Source organism: Sinohyriopsis cumingii, chromosome 6 (genome assembly GCF_028554795.1).
Source record: "Sinohyriopsis cumingii isolate HCF-2022 chromosome 6, ASM2855479v2, whole genome shotgun sequence".
NCBI classification, from domain to species: domain Eukaryota; kingdom Metazoa; phylum Mollusca; class Bivalvia; order Unionida; family Unionidae; genus Sinohyriopsis; species Sinohyriopsis cumingii.
In genome coordinates, this window is record NC_142966.1 from 167556383 (window position 1) to 167578988 (window position 22606).

Below are 22606 nucleotides of genomic sequence, written 5' to 3' on the forward strand. Positions count from 1 at the left end.
CAAACATAATCTCTATATGCGTTAGGCTACAGAGTTGTAAAAAGGTTTGCACATATCAAAGAAACTACACTAAAAATAAAATGAGATTGATAAGTTGTCGACTCGTCACGTATGTACAACCAATTATTATTATGCATAACATGTGGCTTTACTTCTAAACATAAAACATATAAACTAAATATGTTTGCATGATAGTTAGAAACTTCATGTGTGTACATCCAATCATTCAATCGACATGGTTTTAAAGGAATACAAGGGAATCTCGCTCTTTTTGCCTCAATATAACATTGAACATATTAACTGTTGTCGTATTTGGTTCTTCATATTGGGAGAGCGTTAGTAAGTTAAATTTTGTTCAAGTTTGGAAATGGAATTCCGATTTGTGTATGACAATCATATATGCACGTTTTGGCCAGTAAAATAACGAAAATTAATAATACAGAGATTTTTGAAGCCTTGCTCTTATGTCATGAAAATATAATCAGGTCATCTACATATTCCTAAAAAAAAGCATATATAATTTCAAGTCTGACTCAAACGATTTTCGAATAATGCTGCTAACTAGACCTCTATCTTAAATTTTGTAACAGCAATTGAAAAAATAATACAAAAAAAATGTATGTAAATTGTATAGGTCATCCACATTTGAATCTAAGTGTGAATATTACATTTCTTATGTCTATCTGAAGTAAATTTAGTCTAATCTAGCCAGAATTTACATTTTTATAAAGACTATGTCTTCCAAATGCTAGACAATGTGTCCCAGGATTAATAAACTGCTTTAATGTCTTGTTAAATTGGGTTATCTATGCCTGGCCATGATAAAATATGCATATACAATTTGTTTTTCACTAGTGTCCAACACTAGTTCCGGGATCGTCGTTTAAACATATAGACTTAGAGAGAGATGGACAGAATCAAAGCAATATGTCCTTTTCTGTGTTCAGTCAGGGTATAATTAGGTAATTGCTATGAAAATAGAAATATGCAACCATATAAAATGATTTTTCGCAGATTTTGGACTTTAAAGATAATTTTGCATTTGACACTACCATATTATGCAAGGCAAGAGTGTTTGATTTTACCGTATCCATCCTTTTGTATTCTTCTTGCTGTGTGTGTTTGCGTAGTAGAAAACGAAGGAACACTCTTATTCTTCTAAACCTGCACTTCTACAACTTAACTTTGTCTAACTGTCATTGCTGTACATATCTTGTACTGAGTTAACTCTTTGAAAGGATCTTTCCTATGACTAGTACTCAAGCATTAATAAGAAATAATTATATCGATACACTTTTACTGCTAATGGGTTGAAAGAAAAGACATACAGGATATTGTAGAGAGTGATGCTAAAAATATATTATCTTCCATTGCAATTTTGTAACATTGTTACGTCAATCCAGCAGCAGGAAATTTCATTTTTACATTAGAAAAATGGCACACCGTGGATAATTCAGCTATGGCAACAAGTATCGTTGTTAATGTAGTTGATTTAAGAGATATGTTCCAAGATGTTATTTTTTATTCTTCTTTACATTACAAATTCGAAAAAAAAAACCTGTTTGTGACTCAGGGGGTACGTCCAGAGAGAAAGAGAAATGGAAACAGGGTCTGTGTTTATGTGTGTCTTTGATTGTCGGCTGAGGTGGTCGTTAATGACTGCCATTTGAGCCAGTTTAAGCAGCAAGATCTACATGGTTGGTTAATAGTCTCCAAAGTCCCACAGAAATCAAACATTAAGTAAGAATATAAACAAAGTCTAATGCTATTTGAATTTTTGAATATAGTGTATATAGAGGTAAGGTGTAGATCTCAATATTTTCCAACTTATGATGCAGGAGAAAAGTCTCAGACTGGGATAGACTTTGGCGCCAAAGGCTAGCTGCGCTTTTCAACCCGTCGTTTCGCAATAATTTCGAAGTAACGATCCAGTTATGCGTCCATGGGAGCAGAAGGAGAAATTATAGTCTCTAGGACCAATGCAGTTCGCACCTATTATTTGTATTTGCAGCCAAAATAGGTATAATATGTTTTATGATGGTTTAATGTATACACGGATAGCGTGCTTCTTATGCGTTTTAAAATAAATTAGGGACAAATAAAGAAATAGGAAATTAGAAAACTTTAAAAACGAAACATATATATTTGTTTGTAATTACTATTTATTTGTCCCATAATTTGCTCCTGCAATATTACGTATTAATACGAATACAGCTGATAGATGAAGCAGTGTACTAAAGGTGCATTAATTTCAATAATACATCGAGGAATATCCAGGGTCCACACTCTTCCGAGCGACCATACTGATTATACGGATAGAAATCGTGTGGTGGTATTAGGTACACAATAATTAGTGTAAGGCCAAGGCTTCTAATGATTATCAAACTAGCTGGCTAACTTTCTAACCCATTCACTCACCGACCATCCAGGTAGATGGCATAAGCTTATTCTTACACAAGGGATATCAACAGTATTCCATATCTCACAACCAAAATCACCACCTCCATCGGATATGAGAGAATCGACCAAATGTCATGTGAATAAAGCAATACCTTTTGAATGTACACTACATAGTTTATCAGATATTCAGGTCTTGGGTACATATTCTAGCTTTTGTCACTGTATGTCATATATGAACTCTCCAAAATATATTTTATTTATGAACAAGCCTCTATTTTAGTACTGATGACGTTTTCCATAGTTAACCTATATAAATAATTTTTCCTGGACAAAAACAGAACAAAAGTAAACAGAAGAGTCCAACCCTCAAGCCTTATGGATGTAACATTTTTTAAAAATCAAATAATTTATAGGTGGTAACAAATCACTATCCGATTCTTTAAACATGACACTCAAATGTTTGCACCGTTGCAAACAAACGCAAATAACGATCGAACTAACAAGCTTTCGCTATGTGAACGTTACAGGTACTAGCATTGTACTAGATGTGGTAAAGTGATAATTTCTGCGATGACGTTACTACTGAACCAATCTAAACAGGAACATACATTTAAGTACTGATTAATTATTCTTAGAGAAGCAAATTGTATCCTCTCCATTGTAAACGCACATTTGCTTGCAATTGATATGTTATGAACTTGAAAATGAGTTCATCTTCTGTACGGCCTTTATAGTTCATAATGTAAAGTATTATTTATGTGATAATTTGACATGTTAATTCAATAATGCTTGTTATGTGATGTACTCTTGTCTTTTGCGTCTGTTCGTGTGTTTCAATCTATTATCCATATAGGTACAGACCCAAATAACAAGGTTTGCTTACAGCATTGTTATGCTGGTTGTTGTAATGCATGCATTCCAAACTTACATGTGTTTTTAATCCACGTAACTAACAACGTCTGGATTAGATACGTCAGCATTGGTATCTACTCTGCTTTGTTTAAGATGGTAAGGCGATAAACCTGGCATTGATTATTTCAATTGATCTCGCTTAGCAAATTGTGTACAGTGAATTTCATAACAAGCCGTGATGTCAAAGATACAAATAAATGATCAATTATTTATGAAGAATTGGGGAATGATCGGTCACATCGTTTGAAACGTCAGGGTATTAAGTGTTTAGGTTGAATTCCATCAAACCCAGAGGACAAACGATAGTGTGTGATTAGATTTCCCTCACCCCAAATCTTTTACTGAGGAAAACTGGGGCTTTTCCGCATACCAGCAAGTTTCATTAGATTATGGTGTTCACAGCTTAGCTCTACTCAAGGAATTAACACTTATCAAGCTAATGCGGATGCCTCTAATAACGTTTGTATCAATGTCTTGCATTTTTTAGAATAAAGAAACCACACAAATGCCATATTAAAAGCGTGCAATGGCAAATATTGACAAAAATTAAAGATTACTACGATTTAGTAAATTGATGCTTAGGATTCCCAACCATATTAAAGAAGTCTCTTACAAATATGTGCATTGCTCTTAATGGGTATCAATCTCTGATGCAAAAATTGTGAATACCGCCAAACGCACCCCTCGTGTAATTAACTGGGCTTTTTCCTGTACGCAGCATTGCTTTATTTCTCATTGTATATATAAATTTATAGTAGTTTTGCATTGTAAATGAAGAATTATCTTCCATCACGTGAATCTATATTTCCGATATTTGTATATGTCAATGATGCATATGTCTTACACTGTTTAAGTTCTTTATGATGAACTTTCGGACAAATTCTACATAGTCTTAGAGAAACACAGTCAACACTGAACACCGATACATGCCTGTTGCTACTGTTCATAAGTTGCCATAAAAAGACTTATTTAGATTATAGCGAATGATCGTGTGGTACATTGTTTCGCATCACAATGTCATAACATATTACCCACAAAAGCACTGAATTATTTATTTCTAGTGGAAAACTAACCACAATGTTTTCACGAATAACTAAGCCATGGCGTTCAGTTTCAACAGCATTCCTTGTGTTATAAGAAATTGTCTATATTTGATTAATTTTGTTCTTGTTTTACAGTCAAACAGTCCCAAAAAGGGAAATTCATATGTAATTGGAATCAAGGTAATAATGTCAGCTACATAATTTAATTTTATTTGTGGTAGCTTAATAAACGCATTGTTCTGAGCCAGGGGTACGTTATTGGGGTCCGTGTGGGGTGAAATATAGATCCCGCAGGGCCAATGAAAGTTTAATACATTCTTTATCATGTCCAGAAGTATACGAATACATTTGTTATAGAAGACACCCATGCCTGACTAGAAAAAAAACGGTATGTCAGTAAACGTGCTACAACACGACAAGAGTTTATCATTGTACCTAAAATAAATCTTTATCAGTTTCGATTCTGATTTTTAAGACGTTTGTTGTTGTCTCCCATAACATATGACTTCTAATCCAAGTGTACCAGGCATGATTACATATGTGTGGATCTCAATAGTTCTCAATCAATTACCGAGGGTGTTATGTCAATGGTGGGAGGTTAGGTGAGCTTGGGGTTCAAAGGCAGTTTATATTATGCCACTCGGCAGGACCTAGGAGTGCCAGGACTATCATATGTGCTTGCATACTGATCGATTTTACTGATATGAGGATATGTTAAGGAGTGAATGTAGAACTTCAGGAAATGAAAATCTTTCAGAGAAAAGGTGTATCATAAGGATTCCCTTTGAGAAACAAACAATCTCTATATGAGTTAGGCTACCGAGTTGTAAAAATATTTGCACATATCAAAGAAACTACACTAAAAATAAAATGAGATGGATCAGTTTTCACGTCACTTGTGTACAACCAACAATTATTATGCATAATATGTGGTTTTACTTCTAAACATAAAACAAACTAAACAAAAACGTAGATGTATCTAGGTAATTGGAATTGAAAACTTTTATATTGGACTATGCTAATCCAACTGTCTAGATAACAAAGTAAAAATTGTCTAATATATTTCCCTTTTTTATTCTTTAAAGTGACTAAATACTATAGATTTCTTAATTGCTCGGAAGAAAACGATTGCGTCAGACGTGTCTGGATTAATAGGGTGTGACGGTATTTTTCATCAGGGACGTCGTATATCACGTATGTAACGTAATCGAGCTAACTCCCTTTGAGACGGAATTAGTATTTAAGAAAAAACACGTATGCAAGTGACAGTAAAAAAGATGTATTAATGATGAAGTAACATGACATCAAAATAAATAAAAAGGTATATAATATGGATCCAATGGAAAACTATGATGAAGAACAGATATACTTATTTGAAATATTCAATAATTATAAAATTGTCTCAGATAATTAATCACTAATGGCATTCCTAGTCAAACACTATAATGAAATTCTCATAGTCAAAACACTATGATCTTATAGTCAAACACTATAATGAAATTCTTATAATCAAACACTATAATGAAATTCTTATATATGTCCACTGTTTACTTGACATTTCACATGCCCTTTGACCCGCTCCCCGGCTCGGTCACTTCAACCATCCAGACTTCTCATGCACATGTACGTTGGCACTTTCCTGGAGGTTTTGCATCCCTATTGCTACGGCCTCTGGCTACACCTAGTCAGTCCGCACACAGTTATCCACACCTAGATACTCATACCTAGTTATCCACAACTAGTAATCCGCACCTAGTTGTCCACACCTAGTTGGCTGAATATGAAAAGAAACAACTTTCCAAATAGTCTGCTTTGTGTGTATCTAGATTAAAATATCTGTGCATTTCAAATGGATTAGCACTAACACACCTGAAATATTCCTTATGTACGACTATGACGTACGAATGGCATACAAAAAAATAGAAATATGATATACTAAAACTCTAATACATACGTAATACGTCTTCAATATTAGTTATAATAGCGACAAGATGACCTACCAACAGGAGTATTGAATATATGTTCAAATCCCTGTTAATAACCCGAATCGTACTATCTCTCGCTACCAAATTACACAAGCCATACACTCTTGATGAATTAAAACTATAAGTACGATAAAACAACGCAAACGTATAATACAACATTGAACGTGTTTTGCGAAACTGAACATAAATTAAAAAGAACGTTGATTAAAAATATAACTCACCCAACTCGTTGGCTCAAACTAAGATATATGTTGATCCCGACCCGACAGCTAAATACATAAAGAGCTTCCCTCTAATGGCTGTGTCAGTCAAGATCCCTAAGTAATATATATATAGTCGCGCGTGTTAACATATATTACACACGTGCCGCGCAAGCAATGAAGGCGTCACGCGATGCAAAGAAAAAGTATATTTACAAGAAACTATGGCGCGCGAAACATGTCAAATACTAGAATTTATGTTGGTCTAAATAAGCCATATCAGGTATTTCGTAACACCTATCAACGCAATAAAAGTTTAAGGATCATTTTAATTTTCAAATCTTAAAAACAGAGTAGAATGAAAGCGAACTTTATTTGCCAGTCAAGATAGCCATACGTTGAGAGAATAATCGCATAACATCAGATATTACAGTCATAAATTATTTCTCTTGGATAAAGTAACGTGTGTGCGATTTGGATTTTTAACGCAGCTTCAAAGGTTTTCAAGACATATCGGTACGATATTTTGCGTGTGGCAGTTTTAAGTGATGTCTAGCTCTGGGGCATAATGCCGCAGACATGTAGCGTCATGTCCCACCCAATCACATTATCTTAACACCAGGCCAACCAGTCCTAACGCTAACCTCTTAATGCTCAGAGCCATGCAAGGCAGCTGTTAATACCATTTTTATATGTCTTTAGAATGACTCGGCCAGGGTTCGAACCGGCTAACTTCCGCATCCGGTGTGGATGTTTTAACTACTTAGGCCACCGATACGGTCTCTTGGATAAAATGAGCAACTAACTAAAAAATTTAGTTATATTTAGACCTAAAAAAAACATTGGAAGTGTATGTATGTATGCTATGGCTGGATTGAGTCTGACATATCCGTCCGTTAGCTTTAGGAAACCCACTCAGCTTTTGAGGTAGACTGGCCAAGTCCAATCATCCGTTATGCACTCAAAACATGGTGAGATTTATGGCAAGCGATAGGGCCGATAAAATAAACGATGTACCACTCTCCCAAATTATACCAGTTTAATATGGTTTAAGACCGACATACATTAGTTTCCAATTTTAAACAAAATTAATAACAAACTTAAAAAGGAAGAAAATAGGAAACAAAATTAGTTTGAAAACCGCTGCAGATTTTTTGAAAGGTGTGGAAAATATGGAACATGGTTCAAAATATTTTTCGATTAAATTTTGGCTGAAGTGTTTAAATAATACCTACGTCTACAATGCGAAAGTAAATAAATGAAAGACTGAGGTAACATACACACATCCATCTATCCATCAATGAATATATCAGTAAATACATGTTGTTCGTCATTCGAGTTCGACGTTGAATCTGTAATTACTATCTTACGTGGTTTCTGTGAGTACGTGTGTGGGTAATCAGACTCCTCTGTGCCGTGAACTGTCTGTGGTTCACTTGATAGGAGATCGCTTGAGGTTGCTTGATCAATAGACGAAGTGTCGCAGTTCTGATATATACGCTGGTCTCGCTACTGCACTGCCTCTGCGATTATCCTCAGTTCAAAATATATACCTATGTCATAGATGAGGCACTGCTAGGTAGAACAATTGTGTCCGAGATATCTCCAGGACTCAGGTGCAGCGTTGAAGTATTTCAAGGAGGACGTGAGAGATTTGCTGAAGTGTTCTCCTTACCACCCTGAAATTACTTTCCCTTTTTTTCTGATATAGGAAGCGACTGTGACTTGCTGATGATGACTATCAAACTTTGGAAGAGCAAGAGGTCAAGACAGACAAGGATCAGATTTGAACTTAAACAAACTTAAATATCCATGCGTAACAGAAGTATCGGAAGTATCAGTAGGCGGCAAACTTTCAACACTCACAATTTGTTTGTACGAAAAATAAACCTAGATTCATTCACGCTAGCAATAGACACAACCAGCAAGATCCTTAGCTGGCATCAAAGGGAAAGAACCCAAAGGTCACAATAGATATCATCGACCTTAGATATGTGAATAGAAAACAGTGGAGGAAGCGAGAATACCTTGAAGGAGAAGCAAAAATTAACAACATGATTTAGAAGCGCTTAAAAAAAAGTTAAGAGGACCAATGCATGGAAGTCGAGAAGCACCTGAACCAGATTAACAGGAAAAAGGCATACCTGGTAGTGAAAGACTTGACCACAGATACAACGACAAGACTGGTAAGAGTTTCATAAACGATCAAGATGTGCATAACAGGTCGACGGAATACTGTTCAGAGCTTTATTACAGAGAGAATCATGGAGACCAAGATGCACAAAAATTACAAATGACCAAAACAGAGGCTGACCACACGATCCTTAGGAAAGATGCATAGGCTGCAATAAAGGCATTTAAGAAAGAGAAGTCAATTGGTATATAATATGCCAGCTGCATTTGTTCAAACAGGAGGAACCTCCATGACAGATGTCCTCACAACCATCTTCAAAAAATCTGGCAAACAGGAGAATGGCCCACCCATAGAACCAATATTTAATCAGCACTTTTTCTAAGAAGGGGTTTTGCAGTTGTGCCAGAACTACCAAGCAATCAACTTGACAGGCACCCAAGCAAGGTTATGCTTAAGAGCATCCTCAACAACTGAAACGCAAAACTAATCAGCACCACAGAAGACCTACATAGCAAGGCGATTAGTGCAGTTCTGGTTAATTGCAGCATAAGAGACTGGTTCAGAACCACAGTCGGAGTCAATCAAGGGTTCCCTCTCTCACCAACTATTTTCAACATATAGCTGGAAGGGATGTCCGATGAGTTGGAAAACAATGAAGGCAGCGCCAGTGTTGGGAGCAAAATAATAACCAAGCTGAATCTGGGCACAGTGACAAGCTTCAAATACCTAGATCATATCTCCTGTGATGAAGGCTGATGAAGGCTGAATACCAGTGGTTCTTACCAGTATTGCGCAGACAACAACTGCACTGGCTTGACTGAAGCCTATTAGGAAGGACAGCAATATTACGCTTGGGTCAAAGATCATGCCTACGCTCTCCCTTGATGTGTCCATATTGCTGAATACATGTTTGACTTGGACGTATACAGCAGAAATAGAGAGAGGTATACGTGAAATAAGAGGAGATGTTATCGAGGGACCATGGAAATCGCATACTAAGACCACATCTAAAAGGAAGTGATGTGCATTAGAATCCAAGCTGCAGACGGAGCATATGAAGATATGTTCATCACCGTAACAAAACGCAAACTGGGATTGTATTATCACGTATCACGCACATCTGGCTAATCAAAAACAATCATACATGACACAATGAAAGGAAAGAGAAAACAAGGCAGGCATGACAAGAGATGAGAGGATAACATCAAAGAGTGTACAGGCATCTACCATGGAAAGTCCCAAAGAGCACTGGAGAACAGAGCTAAATATGGAAAGATTGTCACAAAATCATCAGTGGCATTCCTATGACCAGCTATGTTACGAGTGAAATAAATGCAAAGAAGATAAGCATGTAATGTGTATTTATGTGTTGATGCTTAATAGTAAGCTTGTATAAAAGAGACTGCAATACTGATTAATAGTGTAACTTGCAACATAGTAATTGCCACAGTACAGCGGGCAAGCATGTACAGTGTTTTCAACTTACAGAAACAAGCGATACATTAGTTGCAAATTCCGACCCCACAACTACCAAATTCGCATTGGCTTGTTTAGGTACATTTGTCCAGACCTATTAGTGTTTATTTCAATATCCCAATTGGAACATTTACTGTTTATTGGGCAATCAAACAATGTTTCCTTCACTAATACAATTATCTGATTTTGATTTCAAATTGAACACTATAAAGGAAGCAGTTTGCACATATAGATTATAAAGGTCTAACCGTTCTTAGCCAATCACGATAGCTGACATATTTGCGTTTGAGACGTCCTCTCCATAGGCTGCATCTGACAGAGTTATAACGTTTCCGAAGAAAAGGTGTGTATTAGACACATGGAGTGTTTCCCTGTTTCCTAACTGTTAAAATATTCATCATATATTTCATTGTGTGAGTACATATCGCTTTAACATTCATTTATATCTATTTAAATTAATATTTTTTTCATATTTAATTTGTATATTTTTGTTCATATAGAATATATAACATTCCCTATAGTTACTCTCCCTCCATAAGTTTAAGTTACTAAACAAATGGATCACCTAATATTGCAAGCCTGATTTTGAATATATCGTCTGTATAAAACATTAAGACAGATAGTATTTCTGAAAGAGAAACTTAAATCAGTACAAATCTGTCGACAGTGCATTACAAGATCTCTATAAAGTATTCGGTGGCATCAAGACATATTGGATGAAGATCTTCAGTAAAAGAATTTTGACGATTTGTTTCTGCTAAAGCACAGGTAGACATGGCTCTCAGACTTTTGTAGAGAATCGTCTATGAGTGAAGGCAAACTGAGTTTAAATTAATTTATATTAGACCAAGATCACTAAATATACTAAGCAGACATGTAGGTGATACTGTCGTTGTCAGTTTGCTTACCAAATTTAGACAGGAAATAAAGGGAAGTACAATATGGGTGTTTGAGAAAAATTAAAATTTAATACCGCATAATCATATTGGCTGCTCAGGCAAGTAAGTATATACCTAGAGTTGCCAAACTGGGTCAAAGATTGATTAGTGTGCAAAATAAAGATCGTTCAGGTTTATTTTTTCTGTTGTGGGATCCGCGCAAAATCCCGCAGGAGATCAAGAAAATAGACCGTTAAAATACCGTTTTCATAAACACTTTCATTTGATAGGTGTCTAGTAAAATAAACCATCAGGACACTTAAAAATGTTGGTTTGTTTTAGATATCGTTTAATATGACTCATATTTCACTGACGTGATATTGACGATTAAAAGACGGAAAATAACATTAGTTTATAATTAAAGAAGTAAAAAGTATGGTTTTCATCACAGACAAACCGATGTCCTGAGCATATATCGTTGGAAAACAAACGCCTTTATTAATTACAAGCACCAAAGAAATTACCATAACACAGATATAGTGTGCAAAGAATGTTTGTTGCAGTCTGCATCAGTCGATCTTTTTCGATTACTCTTGTTTCATTTTTCATCCTTTTCTTTTTCTTCCAAACCTTTACTATTGACTCTTTAAATTCATGTCAACTTTTTTCAAGTTGTCTGCCAAGTTCAATTGTACGGGGATCTTTGTACAATATCATAATCTTGTGATGTATGAAGCAGTGGATCGCACAAACATGTGCACTATTTTTGTCATGGAAAACAGAAAGTTGTAGAAAGCGAATACGATAAATGTTAGACAATGCCCAAAGTAAGTTGATGACCCTGGTAAGCGAGGAAAGGTGTGGGCTGTGGGTAAATAATCTAGTACCACGTGAAGATGGTAATGAAATAAAAACTTATTTGCTGTTAAAAATATATGTGTTGTGATATAAAACATTGATATGATAACATACATGGGAACAAGTGGAATTATAATGTCTCGATTTTTGTCGCAGAGTAACTCTGATTTAATAACTCAGAAAAATGACCTATAGTTCCTTCGACTTTACTTCGTAAAATTATACATTTTGATACATATTGAACCGTTGTCATTTAAGCTTATAATAAACTGTTTCTTGCTTAGTTAAATTACAAATATTGCTTCTAAATTTCGATATGTCATTTTAACGTTTAAACCGTAAATCGCAGTAGGCGGTTATCTATGTGTGTATAATCGTTCTTTTAGATTAAACGTTGAATTATTGAATACTTCTACATTCTAGTCTTAAAGTTTAACCAGCCTTAACTATAGATACTCTTTTGCCTTTCTTAAAATGTTTCATTAGGAGACAATTAACCTTCCTCTTGTAAAAATGTGTCTTACTGAGTCTAATCAGCGTCCGAACACTTATTGTAATGCAGACATAGCATTGTCATTGATGTTACTACACTGTATGGACTTGCACCCCCACACACATGACATGAATGGTCTAAATGTTAACCCATAGGGGTAATGTCGACAGCTGTTTGTCTCCTGACTGACAGAGAGTTATCCAATCGCAGCATTCATCCAAATCAAATAGTACAAATACCCGGTCGTAAAACACTTCATATGGGAATCAACAGAGCTGTATGAATGCATATCAGCGACGGAATATTACATTCACAATTAGCAACATCTCTAGATTTAGTACAATTTCTGCGTCCAGAAAGCATCCCTTCATACGAATATCCAAGAAGTGGAATGATATTTCTTCTGCCTTATCCATTCTACATCAGTAGTGAATATGCATAGTGAATCGACACAATTTTTGGTGAAAACATCGTAAGCACTCTCTTTAAGATCAATGCATATGGCGCTTAAACAAATCGAGCTGACCGGACCAGAGTAAACTATATGATATCACAATGGATTTCCATCGGAGCTCCATTACTGGGACATGATGTTGTTATTGTTAAAGTTTATGTTAGTTTGGAAGGAGAGTTGCTTTTTAGGTTATCGACTCTATAGCAAATATATTTGTGAATGCAACTGGTTATTGAATTGTACAATTTTGCTTCAGCTTGAGTCTGCTACTATATTTTCACGACAAGGTTCGCAAAAGCTGGAAATGATTCACTGCGTTGAAGAAAGTTGTTATTAAATCATTTACCCATCTGATAGATTCAGTATAAGTTATGAAGTGATATAACATGTCACATTAACAATGACAACTCTTCTGACGTCATGCAATAGATTAAACATTTATTGCCACCTGCTTTTTTGTGATATCATCTGGCAAACAGACATTTATATTTATATATTTCTCTTTACTTATTCGTTGTCAATAACCATTTAACATAAATGTGTTTTGTATTATTAATATTGCATATCGTCTATTCTGAGATGGGATTACTGTCACGTAATACAGGATAAGGATTTCGGTGTTCCAGCTGGTTGGTTGGTTGGTTGATAATGTGGGCTTAACTCCAGTTTCAGAATAGGGTAGATTCTAAATGATGACTAGTATATTTTGTGGATGACGAACCCGAGAAGACCAAGCGACACACAGAAAGCTACTGGCAAGCTTTCCTACAAGCAACGTTGCCGAACCAAAACTCGAGTCCCCTCGGACAGAGGCCAAGTGTCCGTAATCTGTAAAAGCGAGGTCATTACACCACTCTGAATTTGTAAACCCTGTTCCACCTAGAATCTGTCTATGAATCTGTATATGTATCAATCTATGTACCTCTCTATCTATCAATGTATCTATATATATTCTACTCTGTACATATATATATATATATATATATATATATATATATATATATATAGTTCCCAATTCAATGTAAAACAACACACACATATACACAAACACACACACAATTTTATATATATATATATATATATATATATATATATATATATATATATATATATTCAGTTTAGTCTCCGTTAACATTACATCGTTTGAATCGTCTGTATCTTTCGACACTGAACACCTTCATATTTCATGCACGTGTACGACACGTGCGCCTAAAGATAGTATAGTATCTTAGGAACTACATTGCAAACAATGTACACATGTGGAGTAAAAGCTGTAGGTTTTGATTCACTAAATTTGTTTGTGAATGAATTAAATATGATGGTTCATCCATTTGAAAGCATATTGATAAAGTTAACGCTGTAGGCGATTTTACTGATTCAAAAATAAAGTTTTCAAACAATCATAAAAATGAATGTGATATTCGCAATGTCAGCATCAAATATGAGAGTCGCAGTAATTGTAAAGACCGTTTTGATCATTTAAACAGTTATTTAGAAAACATATTCGTATCTGTGCGCAAATAGAATGGTTCAGACTATGTCCACTACTCTCTATGGTCTATAAAATATAGGATATAAACGAATATTGAGGCCAAAAGATATCGCACATCTATCATAGACGTACAATTTTACACGTCTGTCAATATTCTAGATTCGAGGAAAAATGCAGATGAGGTTTTTGGTAGGAGACTAAGAGCATCAGAGCTTATAAGCCAAGACAACGAAAAAGTATTATTTCTGCTGGCTAAATGGACTGTCACACAACAGCTGCTATCCAAATTTCCCCGTGTAATTATTTTGATACAATGGTAGGCTAGCGATAGAAGACACAGTGTATGATACAGTTCATAGCTGGGGTCCTTAAAAGAGCGAGAAGCAAGTGACAGGGCATATGTATATGTTATCTTTAGTTTGTAATAAGAATGGTAATAAATATACTTACATTTAGTCATCTTGAATGTACTTTATTAGTTCCCAATGACACGTCCAGCAAATCCTGATACACAATGAAACTATACTGGACTTTCGAGTGCATTTCCAACTGAAACCTGAACTGAACTGACTCAATAATCCAGTCCATCATGGCCAGACAAGTAAAAGTGAGTTTTATCAACATAAAAAGAATCCATTCAAACCAAATGGAAAAGTTGTTGCAATGCGCATTCATCCACAATATTACTTTTTATTTCAGTTTTAAATAAACCCAAACGACCATTATTATTTAAGCTACTATCTAGCGCGCGACGAAGTTTAAAGGTCGCTGGTTGATGTTATGAGCGCATGAATATTGACTTTGTGTGCTGATGAATCTACGGTTGTGTATTTAATTTTTGAAAAGCATTAATTAAATCACTTTGTTTCTTGTAGTGTATTGTTTATGATAAAGATTTATGTAGATTAATAAATGCGTATGTAATATAATGATTACCGCATTTTCTATTGGAAAATATGAACTCTTTTTCTCGGATGAATACTTCACTCCTACAGTTCGTGCACCATCCATCCGAGGAAAAAAACTCTATCTTATTTTCCCATACAAAAGCAGTAACCTGTGGATATATATATATATATATATATATATATATATTTGCCTGCATGCGAGACGACCATATTATCCAATAACCCCCAAGCGTCTAAATTATCGTACATTTCTTTATTGGTCATTGTGTTATAGATGTCTTTTGCAGGGACAGTGAAAAGTATTTTCGTTGTTCCACTCAAGTGAATTATTATTATTTCTCTTGGAAATTCCAGTAATTCATTTTCTAGCATAAATAATATCTTATCACATCATGTGAAAGTATTTAGAGGCAATGTTCAATAATAAGAAACACTATGTTTCACTGTATATAATTTGTAATATATACTAATTAAATAATAAACAAAATAAAATAACTACTACAGAAATCTAACAAAGTGTATTCAAGGACATCTATAAAACACAAAAGTATTTTGTATCGAGTTATATCTTGTCTTTGTATTAGATCGAATAATATATGTCAGTTTTACAAGAAAGCTGGATTTATTTAATTGACAGCATTCTTTTGGTTGCTATGGTGGCATATGGACCTTCCCATCATAGACACACACGTCATAAATAGAACATAATTATCCTTAGTAAATCACAAACTTTCATGTTCATTTCCAACAGTATCAAGACTAAGCATGAGAGTATACGTACTTTTATTGGTCGCTGTGTCGCATTTTAAAAAGAGACTGCCATTTAGTGTTGTATTCAAATAGTAAGAACTGAATCGACATTTGTGATAATTCGCTGCTATCAGGAACAACCAAGAAAACGGGAGGTAATTCCGACGATCCTAAACTGGGTGACCGATATCATTGCTAATAATAAATATTATTAGATGAAATGCTTAAATAAGTGTTTATACAGCACAAAGATTGATGTAAAATATTTCCACGTCACAGATACCTTTATTGTTCACCCCATGCCCACTGATTACATATGATTTTAATGTCCCCCGCCTCCCCGTAGTAAACAATCATACAACTCGAATAGCTGGTGTATTAAAGGGATAAACCGATTGTTTAAATGTTAAACATGGTTTTAAAAAACCCAATGTTTGCTTAATAAATTCAAGTGACAGAAAGTTAAATATTTCTGAATTATTTTAATGAATATCGAAGACAAATAAATTGGTGTTAAATCCCATTTTATATACGTGAGACATTTGTGCACGGTTTCTCTTTACACTACAGCCATGGGCTCCATAAATAACGAACTTATCTCCTTTATAACCATTATAATGAAGATGATATTATGACACTAATCGATGCAAAACTTAATATTCTGTCATAATTGTTGTTGAAACTGTTTATTAATTTTTCTTTTACAGATCGGTACTGAAGATGACAGCAAATAATAAATATACTCTACTGCAAAAGTTACGAAACCTACAATGCTCGTTCAATTTACAAATAAACAACTTAACGCAAAGAAAAGCGAAAATATTTGTGATAAAGTTTAAATGTGAATATGAATGTGATGAATACGATCATCCGGAGGAGAAGAAAAGATACTACAATTTGATGACGTATCTGCATTACCGTCTTAGAAATGTAGAAGAAGCAAAACAATGTAACGAAATGGCTTTGAAAATTGATCCCGAAAGCATTGTCGCTCTTGGAAATCAGGCATGGATATTATATCGGGAGGATGGTAATTCTGAAGATTTGAAGAGCGTTGAGCAAATACTTCAACATGTTGATGTACTTTTTACAGATCAAGTAAAGCTTGCTGTAGCAAAGTCAGAAATGGCATATTCGTATGCTAGATTTGGCTTGTTGTATTACGCAAGGGCAGAATCTATCTACGAAAACGTTCTAAATGATGTCGAATGTTCAGATAAATTACCACTGTTTCTGTGGCAGTACGGTTGTGGATTAATAAAAAATCGATTGTTGCACAGAGATGTAATTCCTGATGATACAAGATATGAGGATACCATTAAATGTGCAGCTTCATTATTGTCTCAGGTAGCAAAACAAGATGAGAATATTCGATTCAAAGCTAGAGCCTGGGCTGAGTTAGGTAACCTAGCTACTTTGACGAAGGATGCCGGAAAACATATGGCCAAGTGTGGCCTAATAGAAGAAGCGACTGAGATGTTTTCCAAGGCAATGAAATTATTACAGGATAATAATATTTTGGACATCCCCGTGCTAGAGCAATATGCAAACCATTGCAATATACAAAACCAAACTGACTTGAGCAAAAACATACTATTCCAGACGATAAAAGTTAAAGAATCGCCAAGGGCTTTCACTTTACTTGCTAGGATACTGCACAATCAAATGAAGAAAAACCTAAAAGGAAAACCCATTCCCGATAATAATGAGAGTCAAGAAATCTTACAATTGTTCGATTCTGCTATTGCAGCTGGCTGTATTTCAGCAATGGGGGACAAGGGTAAGCTTCTAATGCAAATGCGGAAATATACGGAAGCAATAGAAGAATTTAAAAAAGTATACAGATCGCTTGAACTAACCGATCCACAACAAGAAGAATTGGACTGGAAAACAAAAATTGTGTGCGAAACATGTCATGCAAAGTGCCTTTATCGTTCGTCAACCGATGCTGAATCTATTACACAAGCTAAGAAATTACTTTGGTCGGCAATTGAACTGAGTTTTGATGTAAGAACGGAGAGTCATAAACGAAATGAACAACTGAAACATGCTGTATATGCAATGCTGGAACTGTTATCAAAAGAACGTAAGACTCCAGAGTCCATACTTGAAGAAATAATTATGAATGACTTGGTGGGCAAGAAGGACAGAGCAGACAAGTTACGTAGAGAAATTGAGAAAACGGAAATGAGTTCAGTACAACAGCCAGAAATGGCTCGAAGACTGATCAAAATGCGTCAGTTCAATGAAGGTCTTTTCCTATTGAACGAAATGTTGGTATCTAATACTTTGCCGGAAGAAATGAAAAAGTTTGCCATCGAAGCAAATATAGATGGAGCAACATATGCTCTGGAGAAAGGCGATGTTCTTTTAGCTAGAAGAAGATCTATGTTCGCATTTGACATCCGTTTTCCGAACGATAACAGATCCATTCCGCAAGAGCGGTTGCACGTATTCCTCCTTGCCAATGAACACAATCAAGAATTAGCACAGAGTGTACAAGAATGTATTACTAATTGGAGTAGCCTGGATACTACCACCTGTTTTGATGCAATGCCTGGAAGATTAAGATTCAGCAGCCTGGAGGAGAATATGCTTCAAAGTTCTGTACTTGCCATTCTCTTTGATGAAAATGATCTGAAGAACGATGATTTCGAATCCCGAGTTTTTCAAGTCTCTATGGAAATAGCTCAGTTAGTACAAATAAAGCATAAGACAGAGAAGTCTTTGATGGTTATCACTGCGTCTGATCTGAGTGTAATTCCAGATCGTTTGAGTTATGTACCTCATCTCCCGTTAGGCAAACTATTTCAAGAGGACAAGAAAAAGTGGTTGCATAAATTCTTTCAGCGGGCTTTATTAAATCAAGATTCTCCATAAACAATGATCACGGAAATCAGAAGAATAGAACTTAACCTATTCAGTTCACATTTAACTATAGACGTTTTTTTTTTTTTTTTGGCGTGGTAGAGAGTACAATTTATATTCACCTATTATTCACAAAAACGATCACAACAGCAATGGTCTTTGTCTAGTATCACACATCATGGTATTGTTATTTATATTCAAGAATGTGTTTGTTAGCTTTACAAAAAATTATTTCATTACATGCTATCGTAACATTGCATGCTGGACTTGACCTTCTCCAAAACTGAATACATCTCTGCTTGACCTGATTGACGTTTTTATATTTTTTATTTAATTTTATATCAACAACTAATACATAGCTAAATTATTCTCTATGTGTATTGGCTTAATATCAAGAACTTTATAAACAGAAGAAGTAAGTACATTTATTTGGGTCAGGATTTTTGGACTTTTGGAAGTGGAGTTTGACAGGTTGTCGTTTTGATTTTGTAAACATCAAGATCATTATGGAAGGTTACTTTCCATTAGGTAATTTTGTTTTTAGAAATGCTAATTATAACCTGAGATCAAGTAGAGACCTATTTAATCTTGTGATTGTGAGGACTTGGTCATAAGTGCTTTAACATCTAGTACTTTCAAGTTGTATTATATTGTGACCAGTTTGGGCTGAATTTTATTTTCTACAAATTAATGAATTGAAGTGATTATTGTCTCTGAAAGCACAAGAGTGCTTTGATAAAATTCATGGATAGTGACAGTCACTGGAATGTATAGTATACTCAAACCTGCAATTATATTTCTGTGATTCGACAAAAGACTGTTGACACATCAACACTTCCATAGGTACCACAGACACGTCTTATACTTCAGAATGGATATTGTCTCTGGACCTTTATTGAATTTTATTCAGGACTTTGTGTCTTTGATTCTTGGAATATTTTGGGATTTAATTCGCAAACTCGTAAGCTGTTTTTCTCGGTTTTAATTTGTATTTTAGGGAGATAAATATATTTGTTAAATTTTACAAAACTTGTTGGTTTTCTCACTTTCCTGTTAGACTTATTTCAAGAGCATAATCTCATAACAATATGCTTAAGCAATAATCTCACAATTTTACTTACATTATTAAAGCTTTAAAACGTGACTTCCTTGGTAAGCAATTTATATGAAATAATTTCATAAAAGCGCATTTAAAAACCAATTACTCAGTTCTTAATTTTAAAGATGTATAATTAAGAAAATACTATTCCTAAAAGATTCTGCTAGAGACTTTATTACGAAATGTCGTCCTCGCAAATTGAGAAATAGTTCAATGAATTAAATCGATCAATCTTAATTTAAGCGCAGATATCTAGCAACCTTTTGGAGATTTTTCACACTATTTCGAAAGCTATGTTATAATCCCATCAATGTCAGAAGACCGATGAAATATGTACTAATCTGGTTGCTATGATGCTTTAAATTGTTCTTAATTTATACTGAGCTATCGTTTATGTTTATCTTTATTTAAAATTCTTGATATATGTATATTTATTTATTAACAAAGTTTCAGTATTTACTAGATTTTATTATTTTAAAACAGTTAAAATATCTTTATTTTATATTCAAGCAGGAATTTTGATATATATTATAAATCTAAGTACAAAATGAAAGCGCAATATCACATCGTGCATATAATTCTTAGGAAACATGTGTGAACTCGGCTTTTTCTATTTCTATTTGATAAATTTAAAAAACATCTATTTAAATTACGTGTATTATGTAGTCTTTAAATTCATCTTCTCTGAAGTTTAGGATAAATATATTTTGCCTACTTAGATTGCTTGAATCGGCAATTTACATTTTGACAATACAAAGGAGATAATGAAAGAAAGAATGAATTTCTCTTGAAATACAGAATTCACTTAATTTAAACATTAGCTACTAAGTATTCATGTGTATTTGTGTGCATAACTCCATAGTCACAATGTTGTTTCATATTTTAATCTATCCCTATTTCAGTGTTTAAATATACTGTACCTAACTGGATATTATAAATCAATTTTGATTTTGATTTCAACTATTCAAAGCCAACACAGTTATACTCATATTTGTATTGCATTCTTTAAATAATCCTTTTTTCATAAACCTTTTGATAAAAGAACGGTTGGATTTATTCACGTTTAATGCTAGACCAAGATTTAGTCAGCCATGACTTACGACATCAGTCTTAGATCTTGAGGTGGTAAGAAATATAATTAATATTTCTGCATATTTTATTTCAATAAGGACGTGCAGTTGCTTTGATAAAATGCATTCTTCATTGCGAAGATAAATGTTTATGTTGATATGCATTGCTGACATAAATTGTATTTCTTGCTCTGTTCAATAATACATTAGAACTCAGTTTTGTGATCTGCTATTAATCGTGAAAGTTCATAAATTAATATGCAATATCTTAATGGTAAATTATTTTCATTGCTATGTTAAATTGTTTTGTTATGGTACTTTGTATATATATATATATATATATATATATATATATATATATATATATATATATATATATATATATATATATTTGTATTTTTGTATCGACGATCCCAGTTTTGAAAATTACGTTCGTACATTCAGTAAAATTGCGACATATTGGGCAGCATTGTTAGCTTGAAATGTTAAGAGGAAAACCATTGGAGGTCAGATAGGTCAAGAAAAGTTTGAATATAACAATGGTTTACTGTATCAGTAAAAGTTATAAGCTTTTCATTGAGTACAAATATTGACATCAAGACAAAAAAATCCAAACTAGCCATGTAAAATATACAGAATGGTTCGGAAGGTTAATTGTGTAATAATGATTTCAAAATTTCTTATATGAAAACGCTGTCATATCGGGCACTGTTATATATTTTTTGACGTGCGGGCTTGTTGTTGGCGTAAGAGCCTGATATTTTGCAATACTGCACATGATTGTATCAAATATACATGTAGGTCCTATCTGGATTAGACTGGCACGTATTCTACAAGAAACCACAAGTTTTGGTCATCTTACCCGGACTAGATTCATTATAATTAATTGTCGTCATTTCAGCTGCGAAGATTATGAGTCGAGTTTGTATTTTGAAAGTGATGCTTTTATCTTACAATTATGACATGCCCATGGAAATTCGTGATGCAAGAAGGATTATGGCACAATATAAACTCAAAAGCCCTGAGCGAATGTACAAATAGTTTCCTTTGTCAGACTAATTATGGATGGAAACATGGTAGTTGGCGAATTCCAGAAAGGAACAAGTAGTTGAAATTTGATCAACTACAGGTGTTTCATTATATCAAAAATGTAAACAACTGTAAAAATAAAGAAATCATTTCTCCACCATCAAATGAGACTGCTGAAACATGTCTTCAGCCGAACTAGTTTTCTGTATATAAAATTGATCCCATGGAAGAATGTCGTTGGGACAGTTTCTACATAGAGTTTTGATGTTGCATGTAGAATGTTACTCGATACCGTTTTGGTACCAAATCTATTCTTGCTTATATGGTGATTAGAGTGCTCAGAGAAGGTGAGACTGTGATGCGCATGACTAAATGTACAAGCGTTAATTACATGAAGGACAAATTGTCCTAAATGTATTCAACTTAAACATATATTCGAAACGCTTGAGATTTTACGCCTTATGTAAACATATCCTGATACATTTTCCGATTTTTGGGCAGAACATTTTTAACATTTAAATTTGTATTGAGCAGTAAATAAACGTAATCAATCGGCA

The 22606-nt window shown here is 34.3% G+C and overlaps 1 protein-coding gene across 2 annotated transcripts in view; it reads left to right on the plus strand.

Moving 5' to 3' along the window:
* The window catches only part of LOC149798492 (uncharacterized), a 28268-nt gene extending 5662 nt beyond the window's left edge, over nucleotides 1-22606 (plus strand). Inside the window, exons 1-3 of one of the 2 annotated variants that reach the window (XM_089963690.1) lie at nucleotides 13493-13674; nucleotides 14805-14932; nucleotides 16691-22606. In XM_089963690.1, coding sequence (XP_089819816.1) covers nucleotides 16704-18863 — 2160 coding nt within the window. In that variant the 5' untranslated portion in view covers nucleotides 13493-13674; nucleotides 14805-14932; nucleotides 16691-16703 and the 3' untranslated portion in view covers nucleotides 18864-22606. Of the gene's footprint in view, nucleotides 1-13492; nucleotides 13675-14804; nucleotides 14933-16690 lie in introns of those variants that run through there. The other variant, XM_089963692.1, reaches the window with a different exon arrangement.